The 15,728-nt window shown below is 49.0% G+C and overlaps 1 protein-coding gene across 1 annotated transcript in view; it reads left to right on the top strand.

Annotated features, from left to right (window-relative positions):
- The window catches only part of MAML1 (mastermind like transcriptional coactivator 1), a 31,897-nt gene extending 16,369 nt beyond the window's left edge, over positions 1 to 15,528 (top strand). Inside the window, exons 2-5 of the mRNA XM_080924079.1 lie at positions 6,368 to 7,783; positions 9,138 to 9,362; positions 11,070 to 11,166; positions 12,438 to 15,528. Coding sequence (XP_080780205.1) covers positions 6,368 to 7,783; positions 9,138 to 9,362; positions 11,070 to 11,166; positions 12,438 to 13,417 — 2,718 coding nt within the window. The 3' untranslated portion in view covers positions 13,418 to 15,528. The remainder of the gene's footprint in view (positions 1 to 6,367; positions 7,784 to 9,137; positions 9,363 to 11,069; positions 11,167 to 12,437) is intronic.
- The last annotated feature ends 200 nt before the right edge of the window (positions 15,529 to 15,728 follow it).

Genomic DNA, 15,728 nt, shown 5'->3' with positions numbered 1-15,728 from the left:
AAATGGTGAAATCTTAACAGGGTATATTATAGGCAATTCTGTTGTATTTTTTTTAAGTGTCTTGTTTGTTTTGAGGGTTTATGAGAGTAGCTGGGGCTGTCCTAAAACTTACTCTGTAGAACTAACTCAGGGCTGCCTTGAACTCAACAAATATGCCTGCCTCTGCCTCTCGAAGTATTTGGGATTAAAGATGTGCACCATTACTGCCTAGCTCCTCATATATTTTTTACGAAGAAGTGCTGTGGGCCTGTGTGGGCTTTTTTTCCAGTGCTAACACCTGGAGGGCTCTTCCCCACTCTTTGCTGAGGGGAACATTTGTATGATCTGAAACTCTGATGCATGCCATTTGCCCCCTGGTATTTCATCCTCAGGATTGGGCTGAAGGATCTAAAGCAGACTCCAGTATTTACAAGGATCCTTTCCAAGATAGCTGAACACCGAAAGCCTTAGAAAACATATGGGAGTTGCTGAATTTTACTGCTCTAACATGGGGAACAATGGGTCTCATGTCCTGGGGCTGTTTAAATATTCAATGGGATCCCAGATTAAGAACAGGGGCTGGAAAGATAGCCCAATGGTTAAGAGCACTGGCTGCTCTTCCAGAGGTCCTGAGTTCAAATCCCAGCAACCACATGCTGGCTCACAACCTTCTGTAATGAGATCTGATGCCCTCTTCTGGTGTGTCTGAAGACAGACAGTATACTTACATACATAAAATAATAAAAGTTACACTTTGTAAAAAGTGGATTTTCCCAAGAAAAACAATAGTAGAGCAGAATAGAGCTGTGGGGAAGGAAGAAGCCATAAGAAGCTAAAATCTAGTATTTAACAGTGTTTACCTTTAAAAGTTTTAGCTAGGTGTGGGTGTTTGCCCAGGAAAGGAAAAGCTAGGAAAGGATTGTGAGTCTAGGTCAGCCTGTGTGTACGAGTTGTAGTAGGGAAAAGAGGGAAACATGGGGTTTTCTTTTTGTTTTATCCTGTGCTCTGGAGGAGTTCCAGGGAGCCACAGCCTTGGTGCAGCTATGGTATGGCTGGAGAGACAAAACTCAAGGACAGCAGAGCCAAAGCTTGGGGCTATGAAGACCCAAGAGCAACCAGGAGCCACACACCAACTCAAGAAAAGGCTGATCACACATTTGCTAGTCACCGCCATTATTTGACCTAGGAGTCAAATAGGGGTAGGAGCCATGTTACAGCAACACTGGTTTTAGAACTCATCCAAATAGTTCAACAAGAGAAGCCGCTGGTGTTAGTGGATATAGCCAGTAGGTGGGATGAAGAAAGGCTGTGGGGGGTGTATGTAGCTCAGTGGTAAGTGCTTGCCTTGTGTGTGGAGTCTTCACCCACATTAATAAGAAGAACAGGAAGAGGAAGAAGGAAGAGGAGGAGGAGCTAGGCATAGTGGTTCACACCTTTAATCCCAGCACTTGGGAGGCAGAGGCAGGTGGATCTCTGACTTCCAGGCTAGTATGATTTAAATAGTGGGTAAAGACCCTGTGTTGGATGATGGGTGGATGGATGGATTGGTGGGTGGGTGGATGGATGGGTGGGTGGATGAATTGGTAGATGAGTGATAAAAGTTAAGGAGGAGTGGATGGAAGATTAGGGGATGGTGGAGACTGCTTTGATGCAGGGGCAAGGGGACTCTAGCTTCTGTTTGACTGGCTGGCTAGTAGTGAGATCCTCTAAAATAGGAGTAAGGAGTGGGGCATACAACCTGGGACTAGATTGCATCTGGAGGTATCCGTATGCCCTAGGGCAGGTGTGCAGGTGGGTAGAGGGAAACAGGAGTCTACAGAGGTGGGTGGGCTGGATATAGCATTGTCCCGTGTGCTCCTCACTGTCACAGGACAGGGTGTATGTGGGAGTTCACTCTTCATATTCTTGGTACCCATTCACACGAAGTGAACGAGGACCTGGGGGTACAGATGATGGGGAATGACAGATGAGTCACCCTGAAGGGAGCAGAGGGAAGAGCTGCTCTGGGCAGAGAAGAGTGAGTGTCAGAGCCCTGTGGCAGGAATGAGCCTGCACATTTGAGGACTTGCAAGGTTCATGGGGTGTGCTGTGGGAGTAGGAAAGGCCGTGGAGAGGTAGCGCTCACTTGGCATTCCAGCCCTTGGGCAGTTGGACTTGTTCTGAGTGTGATGTTCAGCCCTCAGAGAATGAGGAAGAGGGAGTGGATGTGATCTGCTGTTGGATTATCTAGTGGGACAGAGGAGAACCGGGTCAGAGAGAGAGCTCAGAGACCGAAAAGAAGGAACTGGGAAGGCAGTGGTGGTGGTGCTTCATGCCCTTAATCCTAGAGAGTTCCAGGGCAGCTAGGACTATCTGGGACAGAGAAACCGTATCTCAAAAGAAGAAGAGGAGGTGGCAGCAGGGGCTGGGAGAGCTGATGCTAAAGCGAGACTGTGGACAGGAATGTGGGGCACTTTAAAGAGGCAAATACAGAGACTCATTAGCTGGCATAGGGTGTGGGGCACGGATGACAGAGAAATGGAAGGACTCAGTGTGTGGTTCACATCCAGTACATTCCCAGGGCAGGAGGGATGGAAGCCATCTTACAGAGGACCTGAGGGAAGCAATGAGTGATTGTGGCTTGGAAGAAGAGGAAGGAGGAGCAACACATCTTCAGTGAGGAGCAACAAAAGTAATGGTGGCCACTATTTTGTAAGGGATTGATAACATCTTGGCCGGGTTCAGTATGCACTCTCAGAACTCAAGAGCTCACACAGCCGGCTGTATAATTAGTGAGACCTAAAACAGACCCGGAGCAGCTGGGAACATGACTCAGCAATTTTAAGAGTGTTGCTCTTCCTGAAGACCCAGGTTCAGTTCCCAGCACTTACATGATAGCGTATAAGCCCTTGTAACTCTAGCTGCAGTGGGTCAGACACCCTCTTCTGACCTCTATGAGCACAAGCACAAACACAGTGCCTTTACACAAAGTAAACTTTAAATTCAAAGCTGTAGCTTGGAAGAGACCTTGTAAAGGCTGATGGGAGTGTTGCTCACAAGCCAGAATGCTGATTCCTGTCCATAAGGTGTGAATGACTGTAGCTTCAGAGCTGTGCTGATATCCTGGAGACCTCCTCCCAGAGTGGATTGGGTGGGTAGCGTCAGGAATCCACGGCCTTCCAGTGGGAGAGCTGGCCCATGTGGGGTGGGAGTCAGGACTGAGGATGGCACCAGAGAGACACTTGATATTCTGCACACCATGGCTACCCAGTTACTACATCATTCTGGAATTCTGTAGACCCCTAAGCTCAGCATATGCTCATGTAGATGGAGGCTGAGCTTGTATTACTGTACAACGTTCACATAGCGTTACTGTAGTGGTGGTGGGGACAAAACATACAATGTCACAGATTGTAGGTGAGCAACTGTTGCCACGTTCCATCCCCATTCTAATATGTGACCTTTATTTAACCTGTTCAGGTTGTTTTCTCATCTTCCTTAGGAATGTCTGCAGTCTGGGCTCCAAGGCCTCTCCACTTCTCCTTCCCTACAAGGACTTTGCACATGTTGAGTGTCCAATGCTTGTGAATCTGCCAGGACTACCACATCCTACAGTGCCCCGCCCCTGCCTACATCACTCCAGTTAAATCTTTGCCTAGTTGAGGGTGTGGTCAAGCACTTCTCTGGGCTGAAAGCACTGAGTGTTAGAAAAGTGAGCTGTTCCTTTGGAACTTGTCTGCAGCTATTTGCAATTGGCTACTCAAAAAGGGCATGGCACATTTAAACTTGTTGGAGTGGAGAGGGATTCTCTTCTAATCTGAGGCAGCTGACTTGCTTATAAATGACTTGACACCTTTGGTGTCTACATTTACTAGAAAGATAGGAAAGTCACCAGCCAGATGGCGCTCTTGGAGCAAAAGAGGATGACAGGAAAGATAGAGTGGATGTGGTTGTGAGCCACCATGTGTGTTCTCCGGATTGAACCCAGGAGAAGTTCTAGAAGAGTGGCCAGTGCTCTTATGCACTGAGCCATCTCCAGCCTCCAAGGGTTTGTTCTTAAATTGGATTCTTGGATGGAGATTAAGTTGCTTACTCTGCCCCACAGTTCCTTTCTTAGACCAAGTATGTATCCATACGTGGATTTAAAGGAACGCCAGCTGGCAGTGGTAGAACTTAAGCTCTAATAATCCAGACAATCTTCATGAGGGGGCTGGAGGTGGATCAGCGCTTCAGAGTGCTGACTGCTCTTCCAGAGGAGTCAGGTTCTTCCCAGCACTCCTGTGGCAGCTCAGAGCTGACCAGAACTCTGGTCCCGGGGGAATCCAGTGCCCTCTTGTGGCCTCCATAGGCACTGCAACCATGTGCTGCATAGGCAAGTAAACCAGCAAAACACCCAGGCATTAAAATGGATAAAAGGGAAATGCTGATAAGGTGAAAAAGAATAAACACAGCAACTGAGACTGAGAGGTGGAGGGAACTGTCATCTGTGCTGAGAGCTGCAAACTCAGGTCCAAGCGTGCTTGCACCCCGCTGCCAGATGGGATAGCGTGGAATTCTGTGCCACGCTGACTCCTAAAAACTGGAAACTAAAACTGTCACTAGGGACACTTTCTTGGAGAGTCTCAAAGGGCTGGAGAGTTGTCTCAGAGGTTAAGACGACTGCTCTTCTAAAGGTCCAGAGTTCAATTCCCAGCAACCACATGGTGGCTCACAACCATCTGTAATGGGATCTGGTGTGTCTGGAGACAGCTAACAGTGTACTCACATACATAAAATAAATCTAAAGGAAAGAGGTTGGCTTTGAACTCTTAAGACTTAATTCAGCCTACTAAGTGCTGGGATTACAACCATACACCATCACGCAAAGCAAGCACCAAGCTGGAACATTTTTAATCATACTTCATTGCTCAGGAGTAGTGGGAGGTGGATTTGGTACAGGGGTGAGGGGTAGAGGATAAGATACAACTTAATAAATGTGAGCTTAGGAACGTGGGGCCGAGAGCCGGAGCCCAGGCCTGGGAGGGAGGGCGCCACACTTGGCCAGTTCTCACCATGGACTCCCACCCCAACTCTGAGGGAGCTTATTCTATGGCATGCGTAGGACATTTGCCTTATTCTATAGCAATGTCCAGTTTGCTCTGCGCTCTCGGGAGACTGAAAGGCCATAAACAACGACTAGCTTACTTGCCTTTATAGTCCCCACAGCGTTTGTAGTCCTGGCACAAGTAAACGTTTACCAAGGCTAGAAGAATGAAGCTAGTCACAAAGAAAATGAGGGTGTCAGAGTAGACTTGATGGAGTCCAGTGACAGACTTTAAGGCTCATAAGCTTTGCCTCTGGAGCACCTTGTCTGAAGCTGCTTAGGGGGTGATGGAGTAGCTGTTGAGATGGCGCAAAGGGCTAAGATTTGTCCCCAAACCTCACAACCAAACTTCAGGCCATGGAACCCACATAGTGAAAGGGAGAACCATGCCCTACGAGTTGACTTGTGCGCTCTGGCCTGTATGCATGCATGCCCATACACACACACACACACACACACACACACACACACACACAGTAGATTTAAGTGGGACAAGAGCTGAAAATAGACGCCAGCTCATGCGGTGTGTGTAGAAGCATGCACCACAGAGGAACACGTGCTTTGAGAAGGATATAGGAACTAGCAGTTAGGCCGACACTACCACTGTCAGAGGAAGAAAAACTACAGTCAGGGCTCTTACCTTAGTCACTATTCACTTGCTGTGAGGAGACACTACGACCAAGGCAACTTTTGAAGAAAGCATTCAATTGGGGCTTACTTTCAGATTCAGAGAGTTAGTCGAGGACCATCGCGGGAAGTAGTACGGTGGTGGCAGGCATGGCACGCAGTATCCCAAAGCTCGCATCTGATCCACAGGTTTCAGGTGGAGAAAGAGCAAGACTGTTCCCAGTCTTTTGAAATCTCAGAGGCCCCCCAATGATTCACCTCCTCCAACAAGGCTCCTAATCCTTCCCAAACAGCTCCACTAGCATATGGGGGCCATTCTCATTCAAACTAGTACTGCTTCTTTGGTTGGAAGTAACAGAATTCATATTAAATCAGCCCAAGCACAAGAAAGAAAAAAATGTATTGGTTTATATGAGTGGAAAGTCAGGGGTTGGGGCAGGGGAGGCTGGAGGTGGGAGCTGAAGATATTGGCAGTTCTTAGGTATGACAAGATCCAGGATTCCTGTGGTGATCTAATGCACATCCTCAAACTAGATGACAATAGCCATCGTCAAGCTTGTGTCCTGCCCAAGCCCTGGGTGTAATGCTCACTTTTCCACAGCAGGCCGAGTAACAGAGGCAGTGCTGTAAGGGGAAGCAGAGAGCAGGGACCCAAGACAAGGCACTGTGCTCCTAAGTGTGCTTTTGGTTGTTTTTCAGCATCTTCATGATGCAGTGAAGAGGAGCCATGACAGCGCTGCCTCCCCTCAGAATGGCGATCAACCAAATGGCTATGGAGACCTGTTTCCTGGGCATAAGAAGACCCGCCGGGAGGCCCCTCTGGGGGTCAGTGTGTCTGCCAATGGCCTTCCTCCTGCCTCACCCCTGGGTCAGCCTGACAAGCCGCCTGGGGGAGATGCCCTGCAAACTGGTGGGAAGCATTCCCTGGGGCTAGATTCTATGAACAAGAAGTGTCTGGCAGACTCAAGCATCCACCTGAATGGAGGCAGCAACTCCAGTGAGCCGTTTCCTCTAAGCCTGAGTAAAGAACTCAAGCAAGAGCCAATGGATGACCTGCCCTGCATGATCGCAGGGGCTGGAAGCTCCGTAGCTCAGAGCAACCTCATGCCTGACCTCAACCTTAATGAGCAGGAGTGGAAGGAGCTCATCGAAGAGCTCAACAGGTCAGTGCCTGACGAAGACATGAAGGACCTGTTTACTGAGGACTTTGAGGAGAAGAAGGATCCAGAGCCCCCTGGTTCTGCCACACAAACCCCCTTGGCCCAGGACATTAATATTAAGACTGAGTTCTCTCCAGCAGCTTTTGAGCAGGAGCAGTTAGGTTCTCCACAAGTCAGGGCTGGGTCTGCAGGCCAGACCTTTCTAGCACCCTCCTCTGCCCCTGTGGGCACAGACTCTCCAAGCCTTGGGAACTCTCAGACTCTGTTTCACACCACTGGTCAACCTGGGGTGGATAATTCCAGTCCAAACCTGATGCCGGCATCAGCCCAGGCCCAGAATGCACAAAGAGCCCTCACAAGTGTGGTATTACCTAGCCAGGGCCCAGGAGGGACCTCAGAGCTGTCCTCTGCTCACCAGCTCCAACAGATAGCTGCCAAGCAGAAGCGTGAACAGATGCTGCAGAATCCACAGCAAGCTGCCCCAGCATCTGGCCCGGGCCAGCTGTCCACGTGGCAGCAGGCAGGGCCCTCCCATAGTCCCTTAGATGTTCCTTATCCCATGGAGAAGCCTGCCAGCCCTCCTGGCTATAAGCAAGACTTTACCAACTCAAAACTGCTCATGATGCCTAGTGTGAGCAAGAGTTCTCCTCGGCCAGGAGGCCCCTACCTCCAACCCAGCCACTCCAGCCTGCTGAGTCACCAGTCACCAAGTAACTTGAATCAGAACCCTGTGAATAACCAAGGGTCTGTGCTAGACTATGGCAATACAAAACCCCTTTCTCATTACAAAGCAGACTGTGGCCAAGGTGGCCCTGGGTCTGGCCAGAACAAACCAGCTTTGATGGCATATCTTCCCCAGCAGCTGCCTCATCTGAGTAATGAGCAGAACTCCTTGTTTCTGATGAAATCAAAGTCAGGAAACATGTCCTTCCGGTCATTGGTTCCCCCTGGCCAGGTGAGTAGACTCTTCCCAGTCCTGTCACACTAAACTAGATGTCAGTGCGCTGGGGACTGTGGGAGCAGCTGAGGCATCCTTTGAAGTGGAAAATGTAGAAAACAGGGCAAGATTGGTCTTTGTGCCTTTGAGGCACAGTTCATTTATCCCTGGCTGGCTGTGTAGCCAAGGTGCTCTTCAACGCCTGATTCCCCTTGCCTCTACCTCCCAAGTGCTGAGACTACAGATGACTGGAATTGATCCTGAATGAAAAGTAAAATCCCTTAGTAATTCTGGGCCGTGGTGCTGAGAACTTTAATCCCAGGACTCGGGAGGCAGAGGATCTTTTGTAGCTTGAGGCCAGCCTGGTCTACAGAGCAAGTTCCGGAACAACCACGGTTAACCAAAGAAACCTTATTTAGAAAGAAAAAAATTCCTAAACTTTAACTACACAAACATTTGAGAAACCACCTAATTTAGGTTAGTCATCTCTTTCATGCCAAACAACTACATAAAGTCCTGTCAAAAAATAAAAATAAAAATATGGGGCTGAAGAGGTTGCTCAGCAGTAAAGAGCACTGGCTGTTCTAGAAGTCCAGAGTTCATATACCAGCAACCACATGGTGGCTCACAACCATCTATAATGGGATCTGATGCCCTCTTATGGCATGTCTGAAGACAGCTACAGTGTATTCAAATAAATAAAATAAATAAATCTTTAAAAAAAAATATTTCATGCTCTTTGGGGGTAGCCATACACTGAGTCTACACTCTAATGACATAGCACTATTTTGTTTGTTTTGGTTGGTTGGGGATTAGGATATTTATAGGGAATTATTTTTGTTTTGCTTTTTAAAAATTATTTTTATTTTATGTGCATTGGTGTTTTGCCTGCATGTATGTCTGTATAAGGGTGTCAAAGATTGGAGTTACAGACAGTTGTGAGCTGCCATGCGGGTGCTGGGAATTGAACCTGGGTCCTCTGGAATAACAGTCAGTCTCTTAACCACTGGGCCCTTTCTCCAGCCCTATTGTTTGTCTTTTTTTAATGGGGCTTTTTGTTTTAAGTTGGTTGGTTTGGGGGAAGTGGTGTTGTTTGCTGTTTTGAGTTAGGGTCTCGTTATATATCCCTGACGGACATGGAATTCACAGAGTTCTACTTGCCTCTGCCTCCCAAGCCCTAAAACTTAAAGATGCCTCCACACACAATAAGGGACATTTCATGTCCAAAATATAAAATCAGGGAAGCGGAGGCTTGGATACCGAAGAGAACAGTGACCAAGACTATCACTAGGTGCAGCTTACCGGGCCTGATCAGGGTTGGGACAGATCACGCATTACTACCTGACCTGGATCCCTTTGTCTTTGTCAACAGGAACAGAACCCTTCCAGTGTCCCTGTCCCAGCCCCAACCGCCAGTGTGGGAACCCAGCCTAGTGTGTGTGTGGCCAGCACTCTCGGCAGCTCTCCATACATCAGCAGCCAGCAGCAGGCAGCTGTGATGAAGCAGCACCAGCTGCTCCTGGACCAGCAGAAGCAGAGAGAGCAGCAGCTGCAGCAGCAGCAGTTCCTGCAAAGGCAGCACCTCCTGGCTGAGCAGGTAACAGGCACCATTCGAGCTTGTTCACACTGTCAGTGCTGTGTCCTTTAAAACCCTTTGCAGCCCCGCAATGAAAGCAGTCTGATGACCTGAGTTCAATCCCTGTAACTCCCATACACGTGAGATGTGGGAATCCACTCAAGTGACCCTCTGACCTCCACGCCATACCATGGCATGCACACCCCCAAAAGCAAGCAAACGTTCATTCACACACAATGATAGGTTGCTTTTGTTTTTAGAAGTTAGGACCAGCTAAGCTGGAGATCATCAGTGTTGCAGCACCCACATCAGCTGGTTCACAAACGCCTGTGACTCCAGCTCCAGGAGCCCAACCATCCTCTCAGCTCCGTGGACACCAGTACACATGTGGTGCAGACAGACATGTCTTCAAGAATACGGCAGGCATGGTGACACATACCTTTAATCTCAGCACTAGAAAGGCAGAGAGGCAGGTGGGTCTCTGAGCTTGAGGCTAGCCTGAGCTACCTGGTGAGACACTAGATCAGACAACAACAAAACCTTTAATAGTAAATCTTACAGAAGGGACTGGAGAGATGGCTCAGTGGGTAGAAGTCCTTGTATGCAGGTGTGTTCACCTAAGTGTGACCCTGAGTCCCACTAGATGGCAGGACAGGGCTGGCTTCAGCAGGTTGCTCTCTGATCTTCACACATGGCACACATTAATACACACACAAATAAATAAAAATGGCTTCCAGAATTTACTTCATTTTTTAAAAGCATACTAAAAAAATGTTTTTACTTAAAACAAATAAATGAAGTAGAACTGCCCTTGAAGTCCTGAGGTCAAGATGCACATTTCCCTCGGGTCACCAGGCAGCCATGAGAGCCTTTGAGAGGTTGAACCACGTCTTCTAATTAAGACAGGAGCCAGCTGGGCATAGGAGCCCCCACCTGTAATCCTAACTGTCAGCAAGCTGATGCGGGAGAACTACCGTCATGTTTAGCTACACAGTAAGTTCGAGGCCAGTCTGGGCCACAGTGATGCAGTGTCTCAAAGTGAGGGAAGAGGCGGGGACTCACTGGTCAGAGGCTCTTCGTGGAAATGCGAAGCAGGGACAGACCCCCTTGATGTTCCTGGGTCAGCAAGCCTGGCTTCAGTACTGAACAAAGGAAACCCTGTCTCAGCACAAAGAAGAGCAGGACCCACACCCACAGCTATCCTCTGACACACTCCACAGTGCTTAGCCCATGACAAACACAAAGAATACGTTAGAACCAACTTTAGAGACTACACTTTACTGAGGTTGGTCACTGCCTCAGTTCCTATTATTTTTTGTTTTGTTTTTCTAGATAGAGTTTCTCTGTGTAGCCCTGACTGTTCTGGAACTTACTCTGTAGACCATGGTGGCCTGAAGCAGAGATCCACCACCTCTGCCTCCCGAGCGCTAGAATTAAAGGTGTGCACCACCAAAACCACCAGGCCCACCATCTTTAAACTAGCAGCTTATTAGGATATATTCCCATCAACACACTTCGGTGATTTCCACTGTAACTTGTGCAGAGTTGTGCAGTTACCATCAGAACCCATTTTTATCACCCAAACACTGTACCCGTGAGCAGACACTTGCCGTCCCTGCACTCACAGGTGCCTCTGAGGAGTGGCAAGGAGCACTTTTCTCCTAATCGGTTTTGACTTCAGGCTTACATTGAGTTTTATTGTTTGTTTCTGTTCTTGACACTTTGTAGGAGAAGCAACAGTTTCAGCGTCATCTGACCCGCCCACCCCCCCAGTACCAAGACCCGACGCAAAGCACCTTCCAACAGCAGGTTGGACAGTTCACAGGTAAGGAGAGGTGAAGGAGGTCGGGGAGAGGGGCAGCTTTGGGTATAAGAGGGGTAGAGCTCATGATGTGTGGTGCTGTGGTTAGGAGGTGAGGGCTAGATTTTCAGATCCTCTGTGGCACAAGGTGGTCTCCAGGGTTGACTATGAGGAAGCTCAGTTAAACATCCATGTGAAGCAAAATTATCACTAGTGAGAGGGCATCTTATGTGTAAGCCCTTTGTTTTGTTTTTGAGACAGGATTTTTCAACCTTGACTGCTCTGGAACTCATCTGTAGACCAAGCTGGCTTTGAAATCATCCTCCTGCCTCTGCATCCTGAGTGCTGGTGTTGAAGGCATGTGCTGTCACCACCACCACCTGGTTTATGTGTAAATCTTAATTAAAATAGGTAGTTGTCTTTAGAAGAACCCCACAGCAACCTAGGTGTGGTGGCTTGTGCCCATAATCCTAGCACTTGGGAAGTGGAGGCAGGAGGATCAAGTTCAAGGTCATCCTCAGCTTCGTAGTGTGAGTTTGAAGGGTCTTGTCTTTAAAAGAAAACCAACAACTGATTTCCAAATGGAAGGCTTTATTCTAAAGCACCCTGATGTCACAAGGAAGGGAAGAGACACCTGAGCCTCAGCCCTGAGCTGTAGAGATTGCAAGTCACATGTCAGATGCATGCTGGCATTGCCTCCCTTAGTGAATTCTCACTGTGACATGTCATGGGAACAGACCACAGCCAGGTAAGAGTCTAGATGCGGTCCCCTGGTGTGCCGCTAGGAATATGGAATGATTGGAAGTCTATTGGAGTCACTGGAACCTGTGCCCGGCCTGGGTTCTCAACTCGATCATGCCCCACTGATACGGGCTGTTACCACAGTGGAGGGTCTCTTTTGTCACAACTGTTTTTAAAAGTTGTTTTTATGATGTCTACATTTGATGGGTGTTATGCACACGTGACACAAGTACCTATGGACAGAGAAGCCCAGCTGTGCTTATTCCTGTGGGGCTGGACGTGTGGGCAGTTGGATCCCGTGAGTCTGAAGTTACCCTGGTCTACACAGTGAGACCCTGTCTCAGGGTGGGGGACGATGAAATAAGCCCTTTGCTCCCCAAGTTGCTTTTGGTCATGGTGTTTATTCACAAGACTAGAAACTCTTTTGACTAAGACAGGAACTACTCCTGCCTGCCATCCTCTCCCTCCCTCACTCGAGTGGCACATATGCACACACACACAGATGTAAAGGAAAATGAGTGCTGACTTGACTGCTAGAATGTTCTTTCTTCTAGGACCTTCTGCTGCTGTGCCTGGGATGAACAACTTGGGTCCGTCTAATTCCAGCTGTCCTCGAGTGTTCCCTCAGCCTGGGACTCTGATGTCGATGGGTCCTGGACATGCCCCTGTCTCCTCTCTCCCCTCCAGCTCTGGCCAGCAGGACCGTGGAGTGGCCCAGTTTACTGGGTCCCAGAGTTTGCCTCAGAACAGCCTTTATGGCATGGCATCTGGTCTAGCCCAGATAGTTTCCCAGCCCCCACCACAGGCTACCAGCACACATGCCCACATTCCACGGCAGACCAGCGTGGGCCAAGCTGCCTCCACCTCAGCTGCATATGGTCAGAACTCTCTGGGGAGTGCCAGCCTCTCCCAGCAGCACAGTAAGGGAGCCCTGCCTCCTGGTTTAACAAAGCCACAAGTCCCAAGGGTGTCAGCAGCCATGGGAAGCCAGAATGCCTCATGGCAACATCAGGGAATGCCAAACCTAAGCAGCCAGACACCTGGGAACAGCAGTGTGAGCCCCTTCACTGCAGCTTCCAATTTCCACATACAGCAAGCCCACCTGAAAATATCTGGCCAGCAGTTCTCCCAAGCCATGCCCAGCAGGCCTATGGCTCCTATGAGTTCAGCAGGTGCAGCAGGGCCCATGCTGCCCCCAGTGAGCACACAGCAGAGGAACAATGCCCCTGCCCCTGCACCTCCCCAAGCAGCCTCACAGCAGGGCTTGCCTGGCTTAAGCCCTTCGGGGCCTGAGCTGGGGGCCTTCGGCCAGAGCCCCACTTCACAGATGAACAGCCGGCAGGGGCTTCACTGTGCTCAGGCTTACCCTGTGAGGACCATGGGCCAAGAGCTGCCCTTTGCCTACAGTGGGCAGCCAGGCAGCAGCGGTCTGTCCAGTGTGGCTGGACACACTGACCTGATCGACTCACTGCTGAAGAACAGGACTTCTGAGGAGTGGATCAATGAGTTGGATGATCTCTTAGGGTCACAGTAACGGAGACATCTGTGTGGTGTGTCAGTGTTTAGTCATCGTATATTTTTGTTCAGATTCAAGAAAGAACAACTACTTTGGACCAAAAGCCCATGGCCCAGAGAATCGGGCCAATAGAACCTAAGCCACAACTGGAGCCAGCTCTGGTCAGTATCTGATGGTCCGTTGGGCTGGACCAGCACATTGGCATCACTAACTAGGGTTGGGATAGCAGGATAGAGGGTTGAAAGGTAGCTTCCTACCCAGATGACCAAAAAGCCAGTGGAAACAATTAAGCCCCACTATATCAGGCTTACCAAGAATGTGTGCTGGGTTTTTACCCATGACTTCTCCACTTGCCTCAAGGCTGGGAACAAACCTTTCTTGGGATTTTATATAGGATTATGTGCATTTTATAGCATAGAAGTAATTCTCTTAATTTAAGATTTTTAAGCAGATTAGGACAGGTGGTGGTTGTATTGTAAGTGGCACTGGAAACCAAGGGTTTCCTTAGGAGTCGGAGCCTCTTTTATCCCTGCTCTGTCAGCTTTCATGGTCACTGGAAATCACTGCCACCGTGCAGGTTGTGACTGCAGATGCCAAAATGATCAGGATGCCACAAGATGACACACCTAGTGTTGCAGATAGGATCCTTCCTCAAAGCTAGTTCTTGGCTGCCACTCACTCTTGAGGACACGGCCCCATGGAGCCCCTTCAAGCCCTGGCGTGTCTAAATGCTGAAGGTGCAGATCCAGCATGTCTCTGACAACACGTATGTACACACAGAAGTGCCATTCAGTCGTACACACATCTTTCCTCCTCCACATCATCCCATGACCCTTCTAACTCCCGACCTCTTCTAGCCAGAACGGGAAACAGTAGCTGACTTCACTGCATTAGGGAGCCTGAGCCTAGCATAGGCTTGGGGAAGAAGGCTGCAGGCAGCCTGCCGGCTAGGCACCACTCCACTCTGTACCCTCCAGACTTCTGTTCCTCCCACAGTGGTGACTTGCACTTTCAACGTGGTTTTATAACACTAACCAATCCTCGCTAAAGATTGAAGTAGATTCTCTTAGAAGGTCTGTTGATGGAGTTGTCTGAGCAGAGAAGCCATGGAATAGAATATGGTGCACGGGCTGCTAACAGCAAGAGTGAGCACTTGTCTTCATCACAAGCAAGATGGTGAGCGTAGAATGAGCCTGTTACGACGATGGCGTAGGGAAAGGTGTTTGCTGCAGTGACTTCTGTGCATTGTCCTGAGGTCCTGCAATGCTTCATCCAGTGTAAAGAACTGAGCCAAGGAAATGACAAGCAGCCTTCACAGTCAGAGGGGTCAGAAGGTGTGCACACACTGCTAACTAGTTTGCACCAGCAGTGCCTTTTTCACTGAGGGCACCTGTGCTCTCAGGTCCTTGTCCCTCATAGCCATTTCTCCTGCCATGTCCTCCCCAGAAACTCAGTTCAGCTCTCAGAGAAGCAGGTGACTCCTAAAGTCAGTGAAGAGGCCACCCTCTGAGATTCCCCAACTGTCGGGGGAAGAGGGAGAGTGGCTTCAGCGGGTTCTCTACCAAAAATAGGGCTGAGGGCTGGAGATGGATCCGGGTTCCTCTTCCGGCCTCCTGCTCCAGCTGCCCACACCGGCCCACACCGGCTGGCCCAGCACTCTACCTTAGGCCCAGGCTGGCCACTTAGGCAGTGGGCAGCTCACTTGCTGCAATGTCATAGCAATAAAATGTGATTCTTGGGGTCCCCCCCAGAGCTGCCCATGGCTTTATTTATGAGTCTGGCTTTGAGGAGTTAGGAAGAGGTAACCACCCACTTCCTCTCTCCCATCTTCTCAGGGCCGTGACTCAAGAAGAAAAGGGTGCTCGGACTCTCTTATACACATGTGCTTTGTGTAAATAAATGTTTACAATTTTATATTGAAGATGGAATAAGTGTTAGAGCGTCCAACTGTATATTTTTTACTTTTATAGATTTTAAAACTGATCCTTTATACGTGTTTGGAGCTATGATAAGTTTTATGGCAAGCAGTTGGTATTAACTTTTTATGATCATCAAAAGTGCATAAAAGTCCTATTAATCCCTTTATTCTGCTTCCCTTAGCTCTGGTCTACACCAAAAAGAAATCTTTACTTTCCTTGTGTTATAAAAATAATAAAAATATTTTACTAGTATGGGAATCACAAGTGTGTTGACTTCCGTGGGGATGATTGACAGCTGTCGGTTTCTCCGATTTGGCTTTGTCTTCTTGCATGTCTTATGGGGGCTCCCTCACAGGTGGCAGTGAAGACAGAGAAAGCCACTGGCAATGCTGCAAATGAGCGGCCCTCGC

Source organism: Micromys minutus, assembly GCF_963924665.1.
Source record: "Micromys minutus genome assembly, chromosome: 10".
In the NCBI taxonomy this organism is placed as follows: domain Eukaryota; kingdom Metazoa; phylum Chordata; class Mammalia; order Rodentia; family Muridae; genus Micromys; species Micromys minutus.
This window is presented reverse-complemented; position numbering and strand designations above follow the sequence as displayed.